Source organism: Manis pentadactyla, chromosome 9, assembly GCF_030020395.1.
Source record: "Manis pentadactyla isolate mManPen7 chromosome 9, mManPen7.hap1, whole genome shotgun sequence".
Lineage (NCBI taxonomy): Eukaryota > Metazoa > Chordata > Mammalia > Pholidota > Manidae > Manis > Manis pentadactyla.
In genome coordinates, this window is record NC_080027.1 from 124,955,149 (window position 1) to 124,974,153 (window position 19,005).

General features: G+C 53.3%; 1 protein-coding gene across 1 annotated transcript in view; it reads right to left on the minus strand.

Moving 5' to 3' along the window:
- LGR6 (leucine rich repeat containing G protein-coupled receptor 6) overlaps positions 1 to 19,005 on the minus strand; it is a 106,697-nt gene that overhangs the window by 29,160 nt on the left and 58,532 nt on the right. The window contains exons 5-6 of the mRNA XM_036909549.2: positions 9,551 to 9,766; positions 4,676 to 4,747 (exon numbers count right to left, since the gene is read on the minus strand). Coding sequence (XP_036765444.2) covers positions 4,676 to 4,747; positions 9,551 to 9,766 — 288 coding nt within the window. The remainder of the gene's footprint in view (positions 1 to 4,675; positions 4,748 to 9,550; positions 9,767 to 19,005) is intronic.

Consider the following 19,005-nt stretch of genomic DNA (forward strand, 5'->3'; position numbering starts at 1 on the left):
TCATCATGGCAGCCATAGAAAACTCACGCAGTAGCCATGCCCTGATCACCTGGGCATTCTGGTCCACCTTACAGAGATGAGTCACTCCCTGGATCACTATGAAGTGACACCTCTGGGCAGCACCCTGGCTAGCACCTTAAGACACACTGTTGTCAAGAGGAAGAGGAGGCAGAGGAGAAAGAGAAGGAGAAGGCTCCTTGTTGTCCAATCAGCAGTAAATGGGAGGGCAGGGAGGAGAAAGCCAATGAAAGTTAGACACCTACAGTGTTCCAGGCACTGCAAATATCACTGTATGAGTTGTAAACTGTCACCCCCACTTTCTATTTGTGGAAACCGAGGCTCTTGAGAGGTCAGATGACTGGCACATGTCACACACTGGCGGCAGAGCCCGGATCTGAATCCAGGGCTGCTGACTCAAGCCTGGTGCTTATTCTACTCCAGGAGACCCCCAAGCCCAGAAGACCCTGCAGTCACAACCTGCCTGGTTTTCTGTCCCTGGCCAAAGGCTGACTACCTGGCCCAAGACTGAGAGGTGGCTGGATACTTTTGGGACCCAATCAGAGCTGGTTTAGAGCAGAATCTGTTGGCTTTCATGGTTTAAGGACACAGAGACAGAGAAACACTTTGCAGCCACAACTGCTGTTGATGTAAAAACGTTCTGCAGAAGCTGATACTAGGGCATCTGGCACAGGCCCTGCCCACTCTGAGTTCTGGCTAAGATGCAGACATCAAACTCCCACATCTAGGGAGTTGGCGTGGGCCCCTCAGGTTGTAATTGCATTTGCTTGGCCTTTTTTTTTCTTCTTTTTTTGGCACTGATGTTATTGGTAAGTATAGCTGGGGATTCGAGGATCATTAGTTAACAGCACTGAACAGCATCCTGTGGCCTCCAAGTGCAAATTTCCTAAAGGCACAGGAGACTGGTTTCCGGTCCCTAAGATCTCCTGGGAGAACCTTCCCAGCATTGTTTGTGGTCATGCTCCAACCTAGATACCTGGGAAGTCCTGTAATTGATCTGACCTCACAGGAGCTAATGCTAAATGGAGTAATGTATTAGAAGGGAAGAGGTTTGGCCTCTAGTAGTTTATCATCACTTAGAAACTATAGAAGCGTGGGCAACTTACCCCAAATCTTGGACAGGTCTGATCTGGAAAGTGTAGGAAACAGTACTTCATAGGCTGGGGGCTGACCCACCTCTGATCCTGAATTTCCTGGCAGTGGTGGGGCATCCTCACTGAGGGAGCAGAAAGGAGGTGGGGATGCAGGACAGAGATGGTCCTGTCTGCCTCCAGCTGGGGTTTCTTGACAAGGTCCGGAATGGTGGTGAGGACATCAGGAGAAATCTGAGCACCGTCCCCAGAGCCTCTGCCTGTGAGGTCAGGCTTCCTCACAGCTCAGCAAGGCTTGTGCCTGGGGCCTGTGGATCTGCATGCTTTGTTCTGCTCAGCAGGAGACAGGGCACAGCAGCGCCCAGCCCCTGGACCCTGCTCAGATCACAGTCATTTGCCTGACTCTTTGGAGTAAAAGAGAGCACGGTGCAGGTTTATCTAGCCTACTCCTTATCCTTTGAGGTGGCCTACTGTGAAGATGAGGGAAGCAGGGCTCACGAAGGTGGGGCTACTGGCTCTGGCTGAGCAGCTTGCAGAGATAGACCCAGGGAGGGGACCCAAGCAGCCTGGTCTGCCGAGCAGAGGGCGTCACAGAGACCATGTCGCCACGGGGGCCTCTGCCAGGGGTCTCTCCACTGTACTGGGTGTGGGGCGGAAGCATCCATGTGGGGTGAGGAGTGTGAGGGGCCTGAGCCCACAGCGTGTGCACTGATTGTATGCAGAGCCCGCTGTGTGTGGTGTGGGTGGCTGTGCAACCACACGTGTGCGTGCCTGCCGCTGGCCCCTCTTCCACAGGTGGAATGGCTGGGTGCCACCCTCCCTCCTAAGAGGAGCCTGTAGGTGAGCCAAACCACAGCTCGGGCCAGGGGGTTTGATCTTCCGTCTGCTGCCGGAGATGAGAGATGTCTAAGTGGCAGAGATTTACAGAGCCTGAGGGAGAAATACTCCTCCAGAGGGAAGCTCACATGAAAAGCCCCAGAGTAATAACTGAGGCTGCAAAGCGTGCCAATTACGCAACAATTAAAAGGTTTGAGTATCTTTCTTTCCGTTTTTATTCTCCCAGCCCGTCCCCCTCCTCCCCAAATCTGGCTGCCTCTGCAGGCTCCCCAGCAAGTGCTCTGGGGGACAGAGGATAAAGAACACACTTTCCCCCTTTTTAATTGGAGATCAAAAGTTGGAAGAACTTATCCCTCAAGGGTGGGGAAGAAAGGGGTGCTGTTGAGATTGAGGCCCTCAGAGAAGGGGCTGGGGGAGGAGAAGGGAGGGCAGGGCAAGTTCCTGACATGGTTTGCCAGGCTACGCAAGAACTTTACACACGTCATCTCATTTAACCTACATGCCAACTCTGTACGCCCAGCGTTATTAGTGGTATTATATTGCAGATTAGAAAACTAAGACTCACAGAGGCAAATGGCCTGACCAAGGTCACCCAGCTGGCAGAGCTTGGCAACTCGTCTGATGCCAAGGGCTATAGGCTTTGCCACCAGAGTTCAGCCTCCACAGTGTACAGTGGGGGAACTTTTTCTAGTATCTTAGCCTCAGCTTTCCCATCTGTAAGGTGAGTGAGGCCGCGGGCTTTGCGTGACAGAGCCAAGCGCTCTGTAGATGAAAGGTACAGTGGGTGCTTAGAGGCGGGATCGTTCTGTGATTAAGCCAGCGCCAGCTGAGCCAGATGCCCTGCACAGCCATCCAGTGATAATGGAGAAAGAATTAGGCAGCGTGCCCCAAAGGTGAAGAAATAGTTGCTAGTTGGCTTTTTAGAGGTGCCAACCCACACCCAGTATCTATGCCCCCTCCCCACCCAGTTTCCCAGCGGTACTAGCAGCCCCCACCCCCCCCGGGCAGATCACACTGGACTCTCCCTCCTGTTCTGCCAGTGCCCAGCAGCCCCAAACACCTCCCTGCAAGCTCTTGTATCTCCGGAGGGAGGACGGCTGCGGGCACGTGGGCTTTAAGAGGGTCATGACCATCTCTTATGTCCAGATTCCCCACACAGCTAGCTCACGGAGGCTTGCAGGATTCACATGTGACCCAAGTGACTGAGGATGGCAGGGCACCAAGCTAGGGACGTTCACGTATGTTTTCTCAGTTAACACACCCTAGACATGCTCTGTCCCTAAGTAAGGGAGTCACGCTGGGTGGGCCACTTCCCTCAACATCAACTTGCTAGTACATTAATTGAGCGGGCTGGACTGTCCAGTGCTAACTGTCCAGCCATCTACGGCAGCTGGACCGGGAAGCACAGAGCCCACATCACACACAGTGGTCGGGAAAGGCTTCCACGGTCCTGCTCCTGGCTGGGGCACATGCCCTGCACCCCTCTTCTGGGCACCCAGGCATCCGAAGGGTGAGGACACAGGATGTGAGCCCTGCTCTGCCATTTCTCCTGCTTCAGGCTGTGCCCAGGAAGCGCCCCCCTCCTGCCCACTGGGAAGAGCTGTGGGGCACTGGCATCCCCACTCCTTCCCCCCCACAGGCACAGAAGGCAAAGGCCTCCTGGCAGATTTGCCAGGTGGTTTTCCCCAACACGCTCAGGGCCCAGCTGGTCTCTCCAGGTTTTCTCCTCTGCTGCTTCAGATTCTCCGAAACCCCTTACTTCAGGAGTGACGCTCCAGTGTGCTGTGTTCTGGTGGGCGGAGGGAGGTATGGAGAAGGGGGTGGAGTGGGGGGCAGTGGGGCACAGGGGCAGCAGGAACCCATGGCCCTGGCTCCCTGCGCCCTTGCTCAGCCTCAGCAGCTCCCATTTGGTGGGCTGGGGGCCCTTCTCACTCCAGTGGGTGGCCTGTGCCAGGTGGCCCATGCCAGGTGGCCCCAGCAGCCAGCTCCCTCATGCTCAGGGCTGCCAAGGGACCCCAGTTGGCATGGCCAGCACCCTTAGAGAGCCAGTCAGTTGTTTGCTCAAGTGGGGCCCTCTCAGCTCACTCTGCGGGAGCTGGCAGGACTCCAGAGGAAATGATGGGAGGGCTTGGGTGCATTCTGACCTTAACTGAATTCCAGGGTGATGATGTGTGAATAATATGGCTTTTTAAGAGTCAACAGCTTGGGTGCTTTTTATAGCCAGGCTGGAGCCCTGAATGGGCCATCTCCCTATTAATCATTTAGCTGTTAGATCAATTGTCAGACAGTACCAGCATCACCCCACAGTATTACTCTCCCTCTGTCAGCAGCCACCCCTAAACAGATGTCAAAACTGCCATCAAGTCAGCCCCAGCCCCACCCCCAAGCCTTCCAGTCCCCAGGCTCTACCCTAATTCTAGCTTCTCCTTGCACTTCCCATTTCTACCAACTTTCCCTTTATTTCCCACTGGTCTCTGCTACAGGGATTCTAGGTTCCCCATTGGGGGCCAGCCTGAACTCCCAGAAGGCACATTCCACCCACCTGAAGGAGGACAGGAGCCATGTGGGGTGACACCCCACAGAGAGTGCCAGGAGGGGCACGTGGGTGAGCAGGTGGGGAACAGATCCTCCGCTCCCCGTCCTGGGGTCTCTGCCCAGTCACCCACCCCGCCTGCCCCCAGGGGCTCGGCTTTCAGCACCCGGCAGGCAGCACCCCTCCATGCACTCACAGGGTCTCCAGATTGTGCAGCCCCTCGAAGCTGTGAGGCCCCAGATGCTGGATGCGGTTGTTATGAAGATGCCTGTGTGAGAAGGAGACACGTGTTAGAAGGGGTGCCCACAGCATCAGCTAGGGGCAGGGGGCAGGGAGCGGATGGTGGCTTAAGCACAGACAAAGTGACCCGCGTGGCCCAGCCCTTTGTCTCCAGGGATACAATGATCAGCCAAGACGGGCTTCTAAAGTCACAGTCCGCAGGCTGCACTGACCACAGGCTGTACCGTTTGTTCTGACTTCCTATGGCAGGAAGAAGTCAGAGGGGTGCCCCGGGCCAGGTTAAAGCAGGCTCCCTAAGCTCCTGGGGAAAGGCCTGATGCCAGGGGCTCAAGTCTGAGGTCCTGCTCCGGCCTGACTCAGTGGCCAGACTCATTTATGGGAGCCAATGGCAAACCACTGCAGACAACATATAATTAAAGGCTAAGCTTTCTGTTATAGCTGGAGAGAGCTGTAGACAAGCTCAGAGACGGGAGGCTGGAGAAGCCAGAGAGGAAGGCTTTATGGAGGTGGTGATCCAGAGCAGGGCCTCTGAGGGCAGGTGATGGGGACAGGCAGAGGGAGGGGTGTTCCAGGCAGAGCTAACAGCAGGACAAAGGTGGGGCAGTGGGCCTGAGCATGTGTGTCTGCAGGATGCTGAAGGGCTTGGCCAGAGCACATACGGGTCGGTGAGAGGTAGAAGATCAGTTTGGGAGAGACTCCCAAGGTAAATAGCTAATTGAAAATAAGTGACAGAATGTCCTTCCAACTCCTAATGAAATAAGCAAAAACGGCAGAAACAAGACCCCACCCCAAATGCTACAAGGAGCAGAAGGGCAAGGACAGAGATACAACCTAATGTGAATAAACTGCAACAACTGGAGGCCAAAGAAAGATTCTAGAGGCCCTAACCCACCCCCTTTCTCAATGAACTGAACTGGCAAGAAAACAAAATTCTGAAAATTCTCCCTAAGACCCCCAAATCTGAAGGGAAGCAACCATGCAGATATTCTTTCTTCCCCTCCCCACTTCTGGCTTCCAGAGGGAACAGTGAAAGGGGAAAGTAAAATAAAATTCCTCAAACCAGGCTACTCACTGAATTGCGGAAATGACTTGAAGCCCCAGGGAATTCTTGGGTGGAGGGAGTGAACTCGTACATTTAACACAGTCTGAATCTGCAGAGGGAGCAGAGCCCAGGTAGTCAAACAAAGACTGGGTGCTACCTCAGAGCTTATCCCCTACCTTCACCTCCCCACTAGGGTGCAGATAAGTGGGTGGAACCTGATTTACTCACAGGACAAGCCCACCAGCTATAGCCTGGAGGGAGAACGCGGGGTGGCGGGGTGGCGGGGGAAGGGACAAAGATAATGCAGAACAAATAGAGCTACCCAAGCATGAGCCCAAAACAGAAACCACATGGCATTTATGCAAACACCCAACAGAGAAACAGGGAGGAGACAAGAGGATGCAAAAGACAGGTAAGTTTACAAGCTTAGAAGAATGTGTTAACTAATGTATGAGGAACAGGACGAAATTGATCACAATTGCCTTTTGCTACTAAACAATCCAATGAAACGCTGTTTCAAAGTAAAAAAATATTTAATGAAAGAAAAAATGACCCTAACGAAACAAATTGAGGACCAAAGCTCCTTCTCAAGAAAAAACTAGTCAACAAATTCGAAACAAGGAATAGAATAAATGCTGCTGAAAACTGAACTGGTGTCAGAGATAACACTTGAGAGAATTGTGGCGAATACGGCTGAATGAGACAAAAAGGTTAAAACAGAAACTAATAAATGTAGAAGACATACAGCTGACTCCACACAAGGTTAATGGATGTCTCTGCAGGAGAGAATCCAAGAATGAGACAGAAGATGTATTCAAAGACATCATAGAAAAGAAAATTCTCTGAAATGAAGGAAGGAGGGAATCTGCAGCTCAAAAGCATACATTGTTCCAGGAAAATGTTCTACCTTGTGACATATTCTAGTCAAGCTATTAAAGCTCAAGGATTAAGCAACATCTTTAGGCAGGAAAAGGAAATCACTTACAAGAGGAAGAAATCGGGCTGGCCTCCAATATGTTGTTCAAATATAAAGGCAACAGGCCTGCCCCATCCAAGGCAGGCGGACAGGGATGGGAGACTGAGCCTTCTGTTCTAGGTGTCTTCCCCATCCCCGCTCACCTGCTCCACCAGATTCCAGTAAGGAGACAGACCCATCCCATATGCAGCTTCTGCTTTGATAGGGAGAACACGGCCCCTGTGTTCTGGGAATAAATTGTCTCCTCTTACCAAGGGGTTTAAATTTTTCCCATTTCTTCCCCGCCTATATCCCAACTGTCACTGAACTGTGATTTCATCCTTGCCTCATGTTAAATTCTCATCTCCATTTTCTACCTCCTTTTGCACCCCCCAGCATGCTGGTCTACACCATCTCAGCTTTTTAAACATCCAGCTCCAAGCCTCCAAATCCATCCTACAAACCCCTCATTGAGACTGGGGATCCTGGGCACCAATAGCAGCCCAGCCCCGGGCAGGTGTTGAGGTGTATAGTCCAGATGAAGAGACGAGATGTACGGAAATGACACCACCGTGTCCCAGTAAGTCAGCCCTGGGGTCCCATCAGTGCCTTTGCCATAAGAGGAAGGCATTGCGTCCCCGGCAGGAAAGCACAGGGTTGAGGAGAAGCCCCTTCTCTGACAACCTGCTTGTCTGCTCACACCTCCAACTAGACCCCTGTCTGTCTACCACTTTAACCAAACTTCCTTCTTGCTTCCTGTCACACCCAGTCCTCCTTACTTGCCTCCTGGGCCTTCCTATTGCTCATCGGTATTCCCTGGACAGCTTTCCCCAGCCTCCTCTCTCCCTTCTCTGGTCACCTGCTCCTGGAAGCTTCTCTTCTGCAGGCGAAGGACAAAGGGGTGAAGTTTCTGGCCCCGCATCAGGTGAAGGAACCAGCTCTCCTCCTTCAGCTTTGCTCCTGGGCCAGTAGGTTTTCATTCCTTAGTCTCTTGCCCTCCTTATGCCCAGTGGGCCCCCCCACATCTGCAGCAGGCCTGACTTCCCAATTCCATGGTTTCCAGCCAGACTTTGGGGTCACTTTTGAGTCCCTTCTTGGTCTTCTAACCCCTGAACACCTCTAAGAAAGATCGATTCTTCCTTCAAAACTTTCCTCAGAGTCATGATTTCCCTCCCATCTCTTCTGCCACCTCCCTAAACTAGATCTCTGATGCTATGCAAGAGCCTCCTAACTGACCTCCCTGCCTCCAGCCTCCCCTGTTCCCGGTCATCCTTCCAATTAGCCTTCCTAAAATACCCCCTTTCCATCATTGCTCAAAGACCTTCAAGCTCCCCGCCGCCATTGGCAGACAAAAGCCGGGCTCCTGCCCTGACACTGTGAGCCCCCAAGCTCACCTTCCCAGGTTCTCCTCCCACACTCTGCAAGAGGACCCCCTGCCCCTGCCAGACCGGCAGCTGAACATCCCTGGCTTCCCCCTGGCGCCGCCTGGAATGCTCTCATTCTCTTCACTTGCCCGAATCTTCATCATCTTTCCAGGCCCGGGACCCACACCACCTTCCCCACAAAGCCCTCCCTATCACCCTCCTGCAGCAGTGTCGCCACCCCAGAATCCCTGTGCTACGTGAATCTGTACCTGTCACCAGGCTACCTTGGCATAAGTTAAGTTACACTATTAGCTGTCTTTTCCCATATTTATTCTGCCATTTCAAGAGACAGCCCCTTTGGGGGAGCAGCTTTATCTCCTAGTTCTTTGTATCTTCAGTGCCACATAGGGGCTCTATGAATACTTACCGCTGATTGTTTGTTGGGGATCCATCATGAGGCCCCCATTTTTCCACCAGCTTTGTCTCTCAGAGACCTGACCCCATATGCTCAGGATGTCGCAGGGGTATCACCTGACCCAGAACCAACCACCTCGCTCTGTCTGCCCTCTATAAACAGCTGTACTGCCTTGCAGAAGGAAGGATGGTGTGGCCATCCTGGTAGAAGGATGGGGTCCGTAAGGTCATTCACCTTGGCCCTCTGGTCTCCCAAGACAAACAATTAGACAAACAAATTGGTGCCTGCTTTTTCATCTCTCAAGTGCAACTAAGCATCACATGTTCCCGGGTTTGGAAAATCGCACCAGATTTCCAAGAGCAGGGCCAGCAATGTCGCCAGTTAGCAGAGTCACGGACACACATGTTCCACAGCAATTAGTGTGTAACCCACAGCAATTACATACGACCTCCAAGCCCTTGGTAATTACCCTATGAACTTACCAATCATTCATAGCAATTAACTGGGCACTAATTTGCACTCTAAAGCTCCCCCTGGGAGAGCAGAGTAACCCCAGTCCCCAATTCCTGCCAGGAGAGCTATCTCCCAGGTAATTATCCTGACGGGGCTTTGCTGTCTAATTACAAGTGATGGCTGTTCTTGGCTTCTCCAGGCCTGGGAAAGGAGATGAATGTATCCTATCCCTGTACCAAAGCATAAGACTGCATCATCTGGTTGCAAAACATACTAGAAATCATGTAAGAAACTCTTGATGTATATTCCAATCGCCACGGTATGCTTATCGCATTTGCACACTGAGAAAATAATAGCCAAACTCCTGTTTTCTCATTATGGTGCTCTGGCCTCTCAGAGCACTTCTATGGCTCTGACGTCATTTAGCCCTCCTGAGAACACCCTGGGGCCAACCAGGCATGATCACCCTCATTTAACAAAGGGGAAACTGAGGCCAGAAGTTCGGGAACACAAAGAGAAGAGCCAAGCTATGCAGCCCAGCTTGGGATAATTGCCCAGCGCCCAGCAGGACTCAGCAAGGCCGGGGGCAGAGCAGCACTCACAGCACCACGAGGCTGCTGAGGTTCTGGAAGGCATAGTCAGGGACGCTGCGGATGCGGTTGAGGGCCAGGGTCATGGCCTGCAGGGCAGGGAGGTTGTTGAGGGCCCTGACCGGGATCTCGGCGAGTACATTGTCGTCCAACCACAGGTGGCGCAGGGAGGACAGCCCCTCAAAGCTCCTCTCCGGGACCAGGGAGATGACATTGGCATCTAGGCGCCTGGTGGAAGAGAGGACGGAAAGCATCAATCCAGGGCACGGTTTGGGACTGGGCTGGGCCAGCAAGGCCCCAAGCAGGGACTTCAGGGTACCCTGGGACTAACACTTCAACTCAGCCACCACGTGCCCTGTGTCCCACCTCTCCAAGTTCCCATATTTCACCTCCATTCCAACCCCTAATTCCTGATTCTTTAGGCCATATGTTCCTATTTATAATACCAACTCTTCCCTTTAGACCCAAGGCACAACCCCCAACCCTTTGTGGATAACCAGTGTTTCCCTCATACCCCAGGCTTCCAAATCTACGCCACAGCTGCCCCTCTGCTGTGGGAATCGCACTAGCTTCCCCAAGCCTGTCCACCCCACGGCCATGTAAGACATGTTTCCACCACTGACAGAAGGATATCTCCTCCCTCTGGACCCCACCAAAGAAAATGCCTCCCCAAAGATGCAGGCACCTCCCTATCACCCACCCTGAGCACCCCCTGCTCCGTGTCTCCTCAAGGGCCCAGTTTGATGGGTGGCATGTGGACCCAGAGTAGCACTGCTGACTTTAGCAAATAGAAATACACGTTTCCCACTTATATCCAAATTTCAGATAAATACCACATAATTTTTAATGTAATATGTCCCATGGAATATTTAGGACAATGTTCAGTTAAATGTGAATTTCAGATAAACAAGGAACAGCTTTTTAGAATAAGTAGGTCCTATGTTACACTTGCATTTCATAAGGCAACGTCTATATGTGCTCTCAGCGAGCACGGAAGGAGCGTGGGCTTAGCCACCAGACAGACCTAGTCACGCGATGCCCTCACTGAGCCTTTTGGCGTGGTTTTCTCCGCTGCGGTTTGACTGCCCACCCAACCCAGAGACTGTTTTGAGGTTAAATGTGGACAATGCACAGCTCAGGGCAGGCCACCCAAGTTCCCTTTCCTTCTAGCAAGAAGGCTGTCCAGAGGGGCCCTGGGGTCCCGAAGGGGGACGACTGCAGATCCTTCTGGTAGTTTCAGCTGCGAGGACAAAACACCCCCTTGGAAGCAGATTCCCCAAGGAGCCAGAGAGGAAGGGAGGTGGCAGCAGAGGAGGAAATGGGGCAGTACTGGCCTCTGCTGTCCCCCTGCCCCTCCCTCATGGGGCATCCCCTCCCTCCCCCAGGAACCTCTGAGCCTGGGGAGCCCCAAGGCCAACGGACTGGCTGTGAAGAGGTCCCTTCTGCTCTTTCCTGCCCACCCCGGGCAGGATGCATGCCCTCTGAAGAAGTTCCCCCACCCCCCGGAGTCAGGGCTCAGGCTGCCCTGGGGTCCAAGGTCCTCTGCGGGCTGGGCCTGGGCTCCACTGCCATCTGGGTGGGGAGCTGCTCTGAGCCATCTGCAGGGTCACCACTGGGACTCACAGACCCTTCTGAGCAGCTTCCCGTTGCAGCTGGGAGAGCCAGTGCAGGCGGACGCTGGTTTGGCAGCAAGAAGAGAGCAATTACACCAATTAAGCTCTGGAATAAAATCAACAATCCCCAACAGCCCTTCTCATTCTCCCACATGGGCCTGGACTCCTCGAGCGAGTTCTGAGTATAATTCCTACCTGTGGTGATAGGGCAGATTAGCAGGGACCTCACAGGCCAGTTCAGGCTTGCTGGGCCTGGGGAAATAGCTTATGCTCTTTAAGGCCAAACTGCTTCCCGCACTCCCGCAGCCCAGGGCTGAGGCTGAGGCAGACAGGGAGGCGGGATGAGCGGGAGTAAGGATTGGGGCCCCTTCCATGTCCCAAAGGGCAGGTGGTCTGAGAGTCGCCTGGCCATAAGACATCCCAGGTGGCCAGGGAGATGGGGGCCTAGTCCCACTTGACTAAAGTGAGATGGGGACCTGACAGGGAGCAAGAAGCAGCAGAAAAGATGCAGGTTAGACAACAAGAAGTGTTCACTGACAGGGACCCAGAAGAACAATAGTGTAAACTTAGAATCCTATTGTGTCAGAGCTTGAAGAAGCCTGTCAGCCTCACTCATTTTATATAAGGAACCTGAAGCCCAGAGGGTATGGAACACATTTCTGTTTGGAAACCAGGGTGCCTTACAAAGCATTACATGCATCTAATGGACCCTTTCTGGAATTTCCTCCTCTAACCCACCCTGTATCCTACAAGATCTTAGTCAAATACCAGAGGGACAGATTCAGGGTTCCTAGTGGACCACCAGCTAACCCATGGATGTCACCAGGTATTCATTTAAAAGGGATTATGCTGTATATTTAAACCAATATGATACTGTATATTAACTATAATTTTTTAAAAAAAGGGATCATGCATGTGAAGCCTGGACACAAGCTGCCTTGAATCTGAAAGCCAGCCTATCCCAGGGGAGGACCAGGAAGACAGCAGGGAGAAGAGGGCAGGTGCCCACCTGTTCTGTTCCCCTCAGGTCAGGTGTGACTTGAGTCCTCTTTCAGTTCTGAGCCCCGTGAGGTGAGAGGACACGGCGATTACGGGACAGGGTCCTTAGGAGCAGAGAGAGGCTGAAACCAGAACCCAGGGGGAGAGGTGGGTCTGGAGTAGGCTCCATGGAGCGGTGCGCCCCCAGGCAGAACACTGCTTCTCGCCCAAAGCAGAGGGAGGTGGTGCTTCCAGGGCGTCTCCCATGACGTGGTCCCTCATCTTAAGAAAGCATCTCCAGCCAGTCCTGGGATCTGGTGTGCCCCTTTCCCTCCCTCATTAGCCCAACAGGTTTTTGCAAAGTGGAAAAGGAGAGCCAAGTGCCCCTTCAGATGCTGGAAGCTGCAAGGGGGCACCCTGGCCAGCTCTGTCCAGCGATCGGGTCACCGAGTTGGCTGGCGCCCCTCTTTCCCGCCTCCCACCCCAGCCTGCCTGCCTCCCTGTCTCCTCGAAGCTGCTCTTCACTCAGGCCCCCCCGAGCAAGACCGGCCACATCGTCTGCAGGGCCCAGCACAAAATGCAAACAGAAAGCTCTCATTCAAAAGTGATTGAACGTTTCAAGATGGCAACCTCAGAGCGCTAAGCCTCGTGAGCCCGAGGGCCTGAGCAGCGGCTCCGGTGACACCAGGGGAGCTGTCCTGCTCCCAGCAGTGGCCAGGCCACCTCCTGTTCTCACTCCCTGACTGTGAGTGTGAGGGCAAGAAGGAGGTTGAGGGGTGACACACTGGGGGACACGGACTGTTCCCTCGGCACCCGGGGGTCGCCTGGCTGCCCTGGGCCAAACCCAAGGCTGGCTTTTCACCTCAAAAACCCTCGTCCCCATGCCCAGAACACAGAGGCACAGAGCTGACTGTCAGTAGGACAGGGGGGAGGAAGGGAGGAGAGGAAAGGGGCAGTTCAGGCTCTGGTGGGGCAGAGCCCGCAGGGCGGAAGGGAGAGGACATTGAAGGGGAGAAAGAACGAAAAGCAGCCACTATGGAAACGGTGATTCCGTGGGGAAAGTATTCCACGCGGGAGCCGCTGATTGCCTGCCGAGAGGCTGCCAGGGAAGGCGAGAGCTCCAGCAGGCTGCGGCCGGCACCTGCGCCCCCGGGGCCCCCACAGGTAGTGGGGCTCGAGCACCACTGCTGGCGCCAGCCGCCAGCCTCCACACGGAGGCCCATGGGCCCCGAAGGGGCGCTCCCTGTGCACAGAGCGCCCTGGCCCTGCCTACGGGAGGGTTCGTCCAACTGGGGGCCAGGGGGCCTCAACCACCTGGGGCCCAGGACCCAGAGGCCTTTGCGCTCTCTCAGGATCCCCCCGTGGGGACCGCAGCCCGCCACCTCTGCGGTTCCCCAAGGGCTTCCGTAAAGCTCTGTGACCCCAAATCCCTCCCCACTCCCTGAAATGCCCCTCGACACACTAGTTTCAGTTCAGTCACTGAACTTCATCCCTTCAGGCTTCAACTCTATCCAATTGGATTAATTCAACACAAATGGATTGAAAACCTCAATCCAGTGGTTTTAGGATTAAATCCGCTAAACAGTCATTGAGTACCTACTATTAGGCCAGCCTTGTGCTCAGTTCTGGGGTTCAGATATGAATAACACATTGTCCCTCTCCAGAGAAGCGCTTAGATGATTTACTTTATTACTTAATAAAACAGTATAAAAGCACCGGCGAACATTTATCGAGAGCTACCTAACTGCCTGCTGTGCCAAGCATTTTACATGCACTTCCATATCTCATCTGCACCTGGCCTGAGTAGGAATCTTATTCCCACCTTGCATGCAGAAAAGGAGGCTCATAGGGGGGACGCCCTTCGTCTGACTCTGAAACCTGTGGCTTTAAACCCACAGCTATACATCCTTCAGTCAAGTGTATGGGAAATACTCTCGGAGCTGGGACCCTCTCTTTCCCTGGGGAAAATCCAGGAAGCCCTCACAGAAGAGGTAGCATTTGAACCAGCTCCCCAGGGAGGAGTAGGAGTTTTCTGAAGGGACAATATTACAGAAAGGGACACAAAGCAAAAAGAACAGCATGAGCAAAATCCCAGAGGCAGGGAGGGTGTTTGGTGAATAATCAATGCGTGGACGTGAATGAGAAGGGACCAGAGGCAAGACAGTCAAATCTGGGAAAGGACAGATGATGGTGGATGACATGTTAAACTGGCGCTTTAGAAAGATCTCCAAGGCTCTGTTGCTGAGGCTGGGTTGGGAGGGATGGGAGGAGGCAGCAAGCAGTCAGGGAGACAGTTGGGAGGCTGTTTCAAAGCGCTGAAGTCAACGCTGTCTCCTCAGGAGAAAGTAGGGGTCAGGGCCCAGGACGGCAGGCAGGGTGTAGACAGAGGGCGTGGGAGGCACCGAGGACAAAAGTTTTCCGAGGCTGTCAGGCCAGGTGCCCAGTGTGCCCTACAACAGAAGGGCTCAGGGTTAGCCGTGTAAGTCCAGAGCCTTGCCAATGCTCCTGAGGTGCTGGGGGATGCGGGCTGCCCCGTCACCCTAGCCCCTAGCTCACGGGGGCTGTGGGAGGCGTGTGGTAGGGAAGCCACTCTTTCCCTCTGCCAACTTAGTCCTGCCCTAAGATGGGGAAGGGCGGGGAAGGGATGAGGGGAAAGCTAGATAACCCTTTGAGATGAAGGGCCCCACCCCTCAACCCAGGTTTATCGATGAGGCTTCGTCTCAACAGGGCCTGAGGGTCAGTGCTTGTCCTGAAAGGCCCTTCCCTTCTGCAAAAAGAAATCTCAGCTAAGGAGCGCAGTCCCACCGAGGCCTCAGGGGCTGACAGCTTGGGGTTGTAACCAGACAAGGGGTTGTTGGTACCAGGTCTGCATTAGAGGTAGCAATCAAGCCTTGAACCCCGGTAGTTGGACTCCAGACCCAGTTCTAGGAGGTTCTCTTTCAAGCGCCTTCTCTGTGCACGGTACTGATGAGGATCTCCAGACCCTCATTCCTCCACCTGGGGGCTGCATGTCTCTGGTCTCCCCTAAGACAGCGCCGTCCAGGAGAATGTCTACACTGACAGACATGTGCCATTACCTGCTTTGTCCGATATACTAGCCGCTGGCACATGTGGCTACTGAACAGCTGAACTGTGGCTGGTGTGACAGAAGAGATGAATCTTTAAATTTATTTACATTTAACTGACACATGTGTCAGGTGGCTATCTTACTGGACAACACAGCTCAAAAAAATCAGTGAGGCTCCATGCAAGGCCTTCGGGTGGTGGGAACAAATGCAATTTGGATCCTGCCATGGAGGAGCTCACAGTCCAGCAGTGAAGGTGAACAGACAATGAGTTGTGATGCAGTGTGTGTGTGTGTGACAGAGAGAGCCTGCACCTGTGTGTGGTGCACACCAAGAGTTGAGTTGAGGGAACAAGTAGAAGGGTGTGAGTCATTGGTCCAGGGAAGTGAAGGTAGGACGGGCTTCCTAGAAGAGGTGCATCTGTGCTGGGCCCCGAGGAGTAACTGAGTTCTAGCAAGTGGACAAGGGGACCGAGTGATGCTGGTAGAGAGGAGCGCCTGCTGGGGTGTGACCTAAACACAGCAGTGAGCTACTTACGTGTGCCGGGAGGCGGGGCTTGGGTGGGATGGGAAGGGAGTTGGGAAGAGAACACGCTGGCCTTTGGGGGCCTTATGAATCTGAAATTTAACGTGTAGGTGCCGGGGAGTCTGAAGTTGAGAAGACAGCTCTGGTGGGGGTGGGTGGCTGGCAAAGGTCCGTGTCTGCGGATACACAGAGCCCTTGACTTCAGACAGGTCCGTTCCCCTCTCTGCGCCATGTCTGCCCCGCAAAGGGAGGGTTGGCGCTAAGGGTCTCCACGGCTCTGTCCTTCTAGGAGTCTCTGCCATCTTTGCACAAGTCATTCTGTGTTGTGTCCCTGTGTCCCAAGATAGGGGTTTGTCAAGCAGGCTGACTTACAAGCATTGTGGCATCATCAGAGGCTTCCAGCAGCCAAGCACCTCCATGACCCACAAGCATTTCAAGGTGACTAAAATTCTACCATTTGAACAATATTCCCTTTTTAGAGTATAGAAGTTGCCTGTTAATGTGTTTAAAATCTGGCAAGTATTATTAGGTAGCCTTTTAATGGAGAGGAGCTTTTTGAGAGAAACTTCTAGAAATGGAGCACAGACTTGTAGTGCAGGGAGTTTGGGGCCAGAGAGACAGTGGGAAAGGATGACCAGTCCAGCGAGAAGGGCTAAGGCCAACTTTGGACCTTTGAACCACTTCACCAAGCTCGCACTTGGACGGCTTTCCTCCCCTTTAGACTGGAAGACCCCCGAGGGCACGGACTGTGTCCTCTCTTTTCCTGGAACCTGCCGGCCATGGGCATTCAATCTGCGATTTCTTTACTGATGGAATCATGGGTGTTTCCAGTACAGCTCAGAGAACTGCCTGCTGAGAAGAGACCAGTCATAGAAGTGAGAGATGAGAGGGACCCACTCCACCTAGGAGGGAAGGGGCGCCCGTCCGAGGCCACAGGTGCAGAGCTGGCACAGCCGAAGTGGATCAGGGGCTGTGAGTCCAGTGTTCACTTCTCCCCCAGCCTTATCCACGCGAGAAGAAAATGTTCATCAACCTTTCACTTCATAGAAAGTGCCATAGAGATGGCCTCCCAGAGACCCTGCAGAGGAGGTAGGCTGCGCCCCTCCCCACATTAGGCCATGAAAAGCACGGTCCCCAAGACACATTCTTCAGCACAGTCCCACATTTGGGCCCCGACCCTTGGGGCTCAGCCACGCCTCTACACATCCGGAGCCCAGCGCCCGGCCCTCACGGGGTGTGCACATGCTCTGAGCGTCCAGAAACTGACTCGTGGGAGATGGAGCCTGCACACTCCTTGGGGGGTGGGCCCCTCAGCGACAGAGGCAGGGAGCAGAGGAAGCTGACGGAGCCACAAGAAGCTTGGGGGACTCAAGCTTCCCTGAAAGTGGGTGGAGCCTTCAGGGAACCTCTGTGTTCCCAAGCATGACGGAGGGGGAGAGGGAAGCCTGGAACTAGAGCAGCTTTTCTCTCCGGCTCCCCTGACAGGAGAAGGCCTGGGTTTGCTGGAGGACAGTGATCGCATCAGTTCTGATTTATGACACCTAATAAGATCCTTCCCTGCTCACTGTCAGTCCTTCAATAGATCAAAGATGGGATATTAAAACAAAGACAATTCCAACTGGTTCTCCAGGCTGTGCTAATGCCCAGATTACCCTCTCCCTGCATCTGTCAGAACTGATGGATGTGCAAGAAGAGGCAGAGAAAGTGCTTCCTTTGTATACATCAAAGGAGGGTACCCGAGCGTTCCTCCAGGCCTCGCCTTGTTTTAATCGGCAGCAATACCTAAAAATAATTACCCGCCCTCCAGGAGGGAAGCAGAGAGAAGACTCTGTGTGTAGGCTTTACGAGCTTCCCCTGAAGACACAGACCTACAGATCTGGGCAGAAGGCCAGCTTTGTGGGTGACAATCCCGGAATCTTGGGGTGGGGACTACAAAAAGCCATCTCATCCATCCCCTAGCCTCTAGCCATTGGATTCCAGACATGGGGCTGGTTTCTTGGGACCTTCCTGGGCTGTCTGAGATGTGTTTGAGAGCTGGGTCCTGTGGTTGCTTGGGGCCCGGATGCCCTTGGCAAAGGGCAGCTGTGGTTGGTGAAGGAAGAGGCAGAAGGGGATTTTCCCAACTTGCCTCTCTCCACAGAGGGGGCAGTGCTGTCAAAGGTTTAGGGAATATAAGCAACATCCCATTGTTTTAAAGTTAGTACCAGGGGAAAACAAGCCACATATTAACACTTCTAAAAGTATCGGGAGAGGAGGGGGGAGAAGAAGGGAAAAATTCTACGTCAGTTTTGGCTTCCCTAACATAGAATCACAGTCCTTCCCACCACCTATTTTCTTCTCCTTCATTTCCAGGTGTTCCCAGGCTCCCTGTGTACCAGTGTGAAAATTAGGGAGGTTACTGTGTGGTATCAACCCTCTCCTCCCTAACCCCCCACCTCCCATCCATCCATCTATCCATCCGCCTGTCCATCTGTCCTTCCGTCCATCCATCCATCCATCCGTCCATCCATTCTTCTGTTCATCCATCCTTCCGTCCATCCGTCCATCCGTCCATCCATCCATCTGTCCATCCATCCTCCTGTCTATCTGTCCATCTTTCCATTCACACAGACCAGAGACTCCTGCACCTCACCATGCTGTGACCCCGTCTTTCTCTTGCTCAGAGTCATCCCTGGCATCTGGTCAACTCCAAACCCTTTAGTTTGAGCTTTGAGATTCCTTCCCTGGAACGACTCTCACACCAGCCTCATTTCTCGGAAGGGTCCCCATTCTCTGTTTCTGGAAAATGTGCCTCACCCCCTACCTCCTTGTCTTAGATTCCATGGCTTATTCATCTCAGCACCTTTGTAAAGATTGATACCATTTGAAATCTGCTTCTCCCTCCACTCTTAAAAGCTCTACTTAAAACTCCTCCCCATCAGGAGCGTCCTGACCTAACCCCACATGGCACCCGTCCCTCCTATACTCATCAATGCTCACAGACTGATCCCTAAGTGCCCATTCTACCCCTCCCCTGTGCTGAAGCCCTCGACACCGGGCGACGAGCCACAGCTTAGGAGGAAAACGGAGGAAATAAGGAAAACACACTCAGATTGTTTCGTTAAAATGGAGGAAAACCTAACCACCTTCTCACTAGAATGCCTATGAAGCTACAGAAAAAAATAAAAACTTAAACCTTGACTAAAAGCAACCTTTAACCAGAAACAGGCATCTCTGCTAACCCTGAGGTCAGTGGAACTAAGGAAAAGAGCTGATAATGAATGGTTTTCCTCTGTTTTGCCTTGTG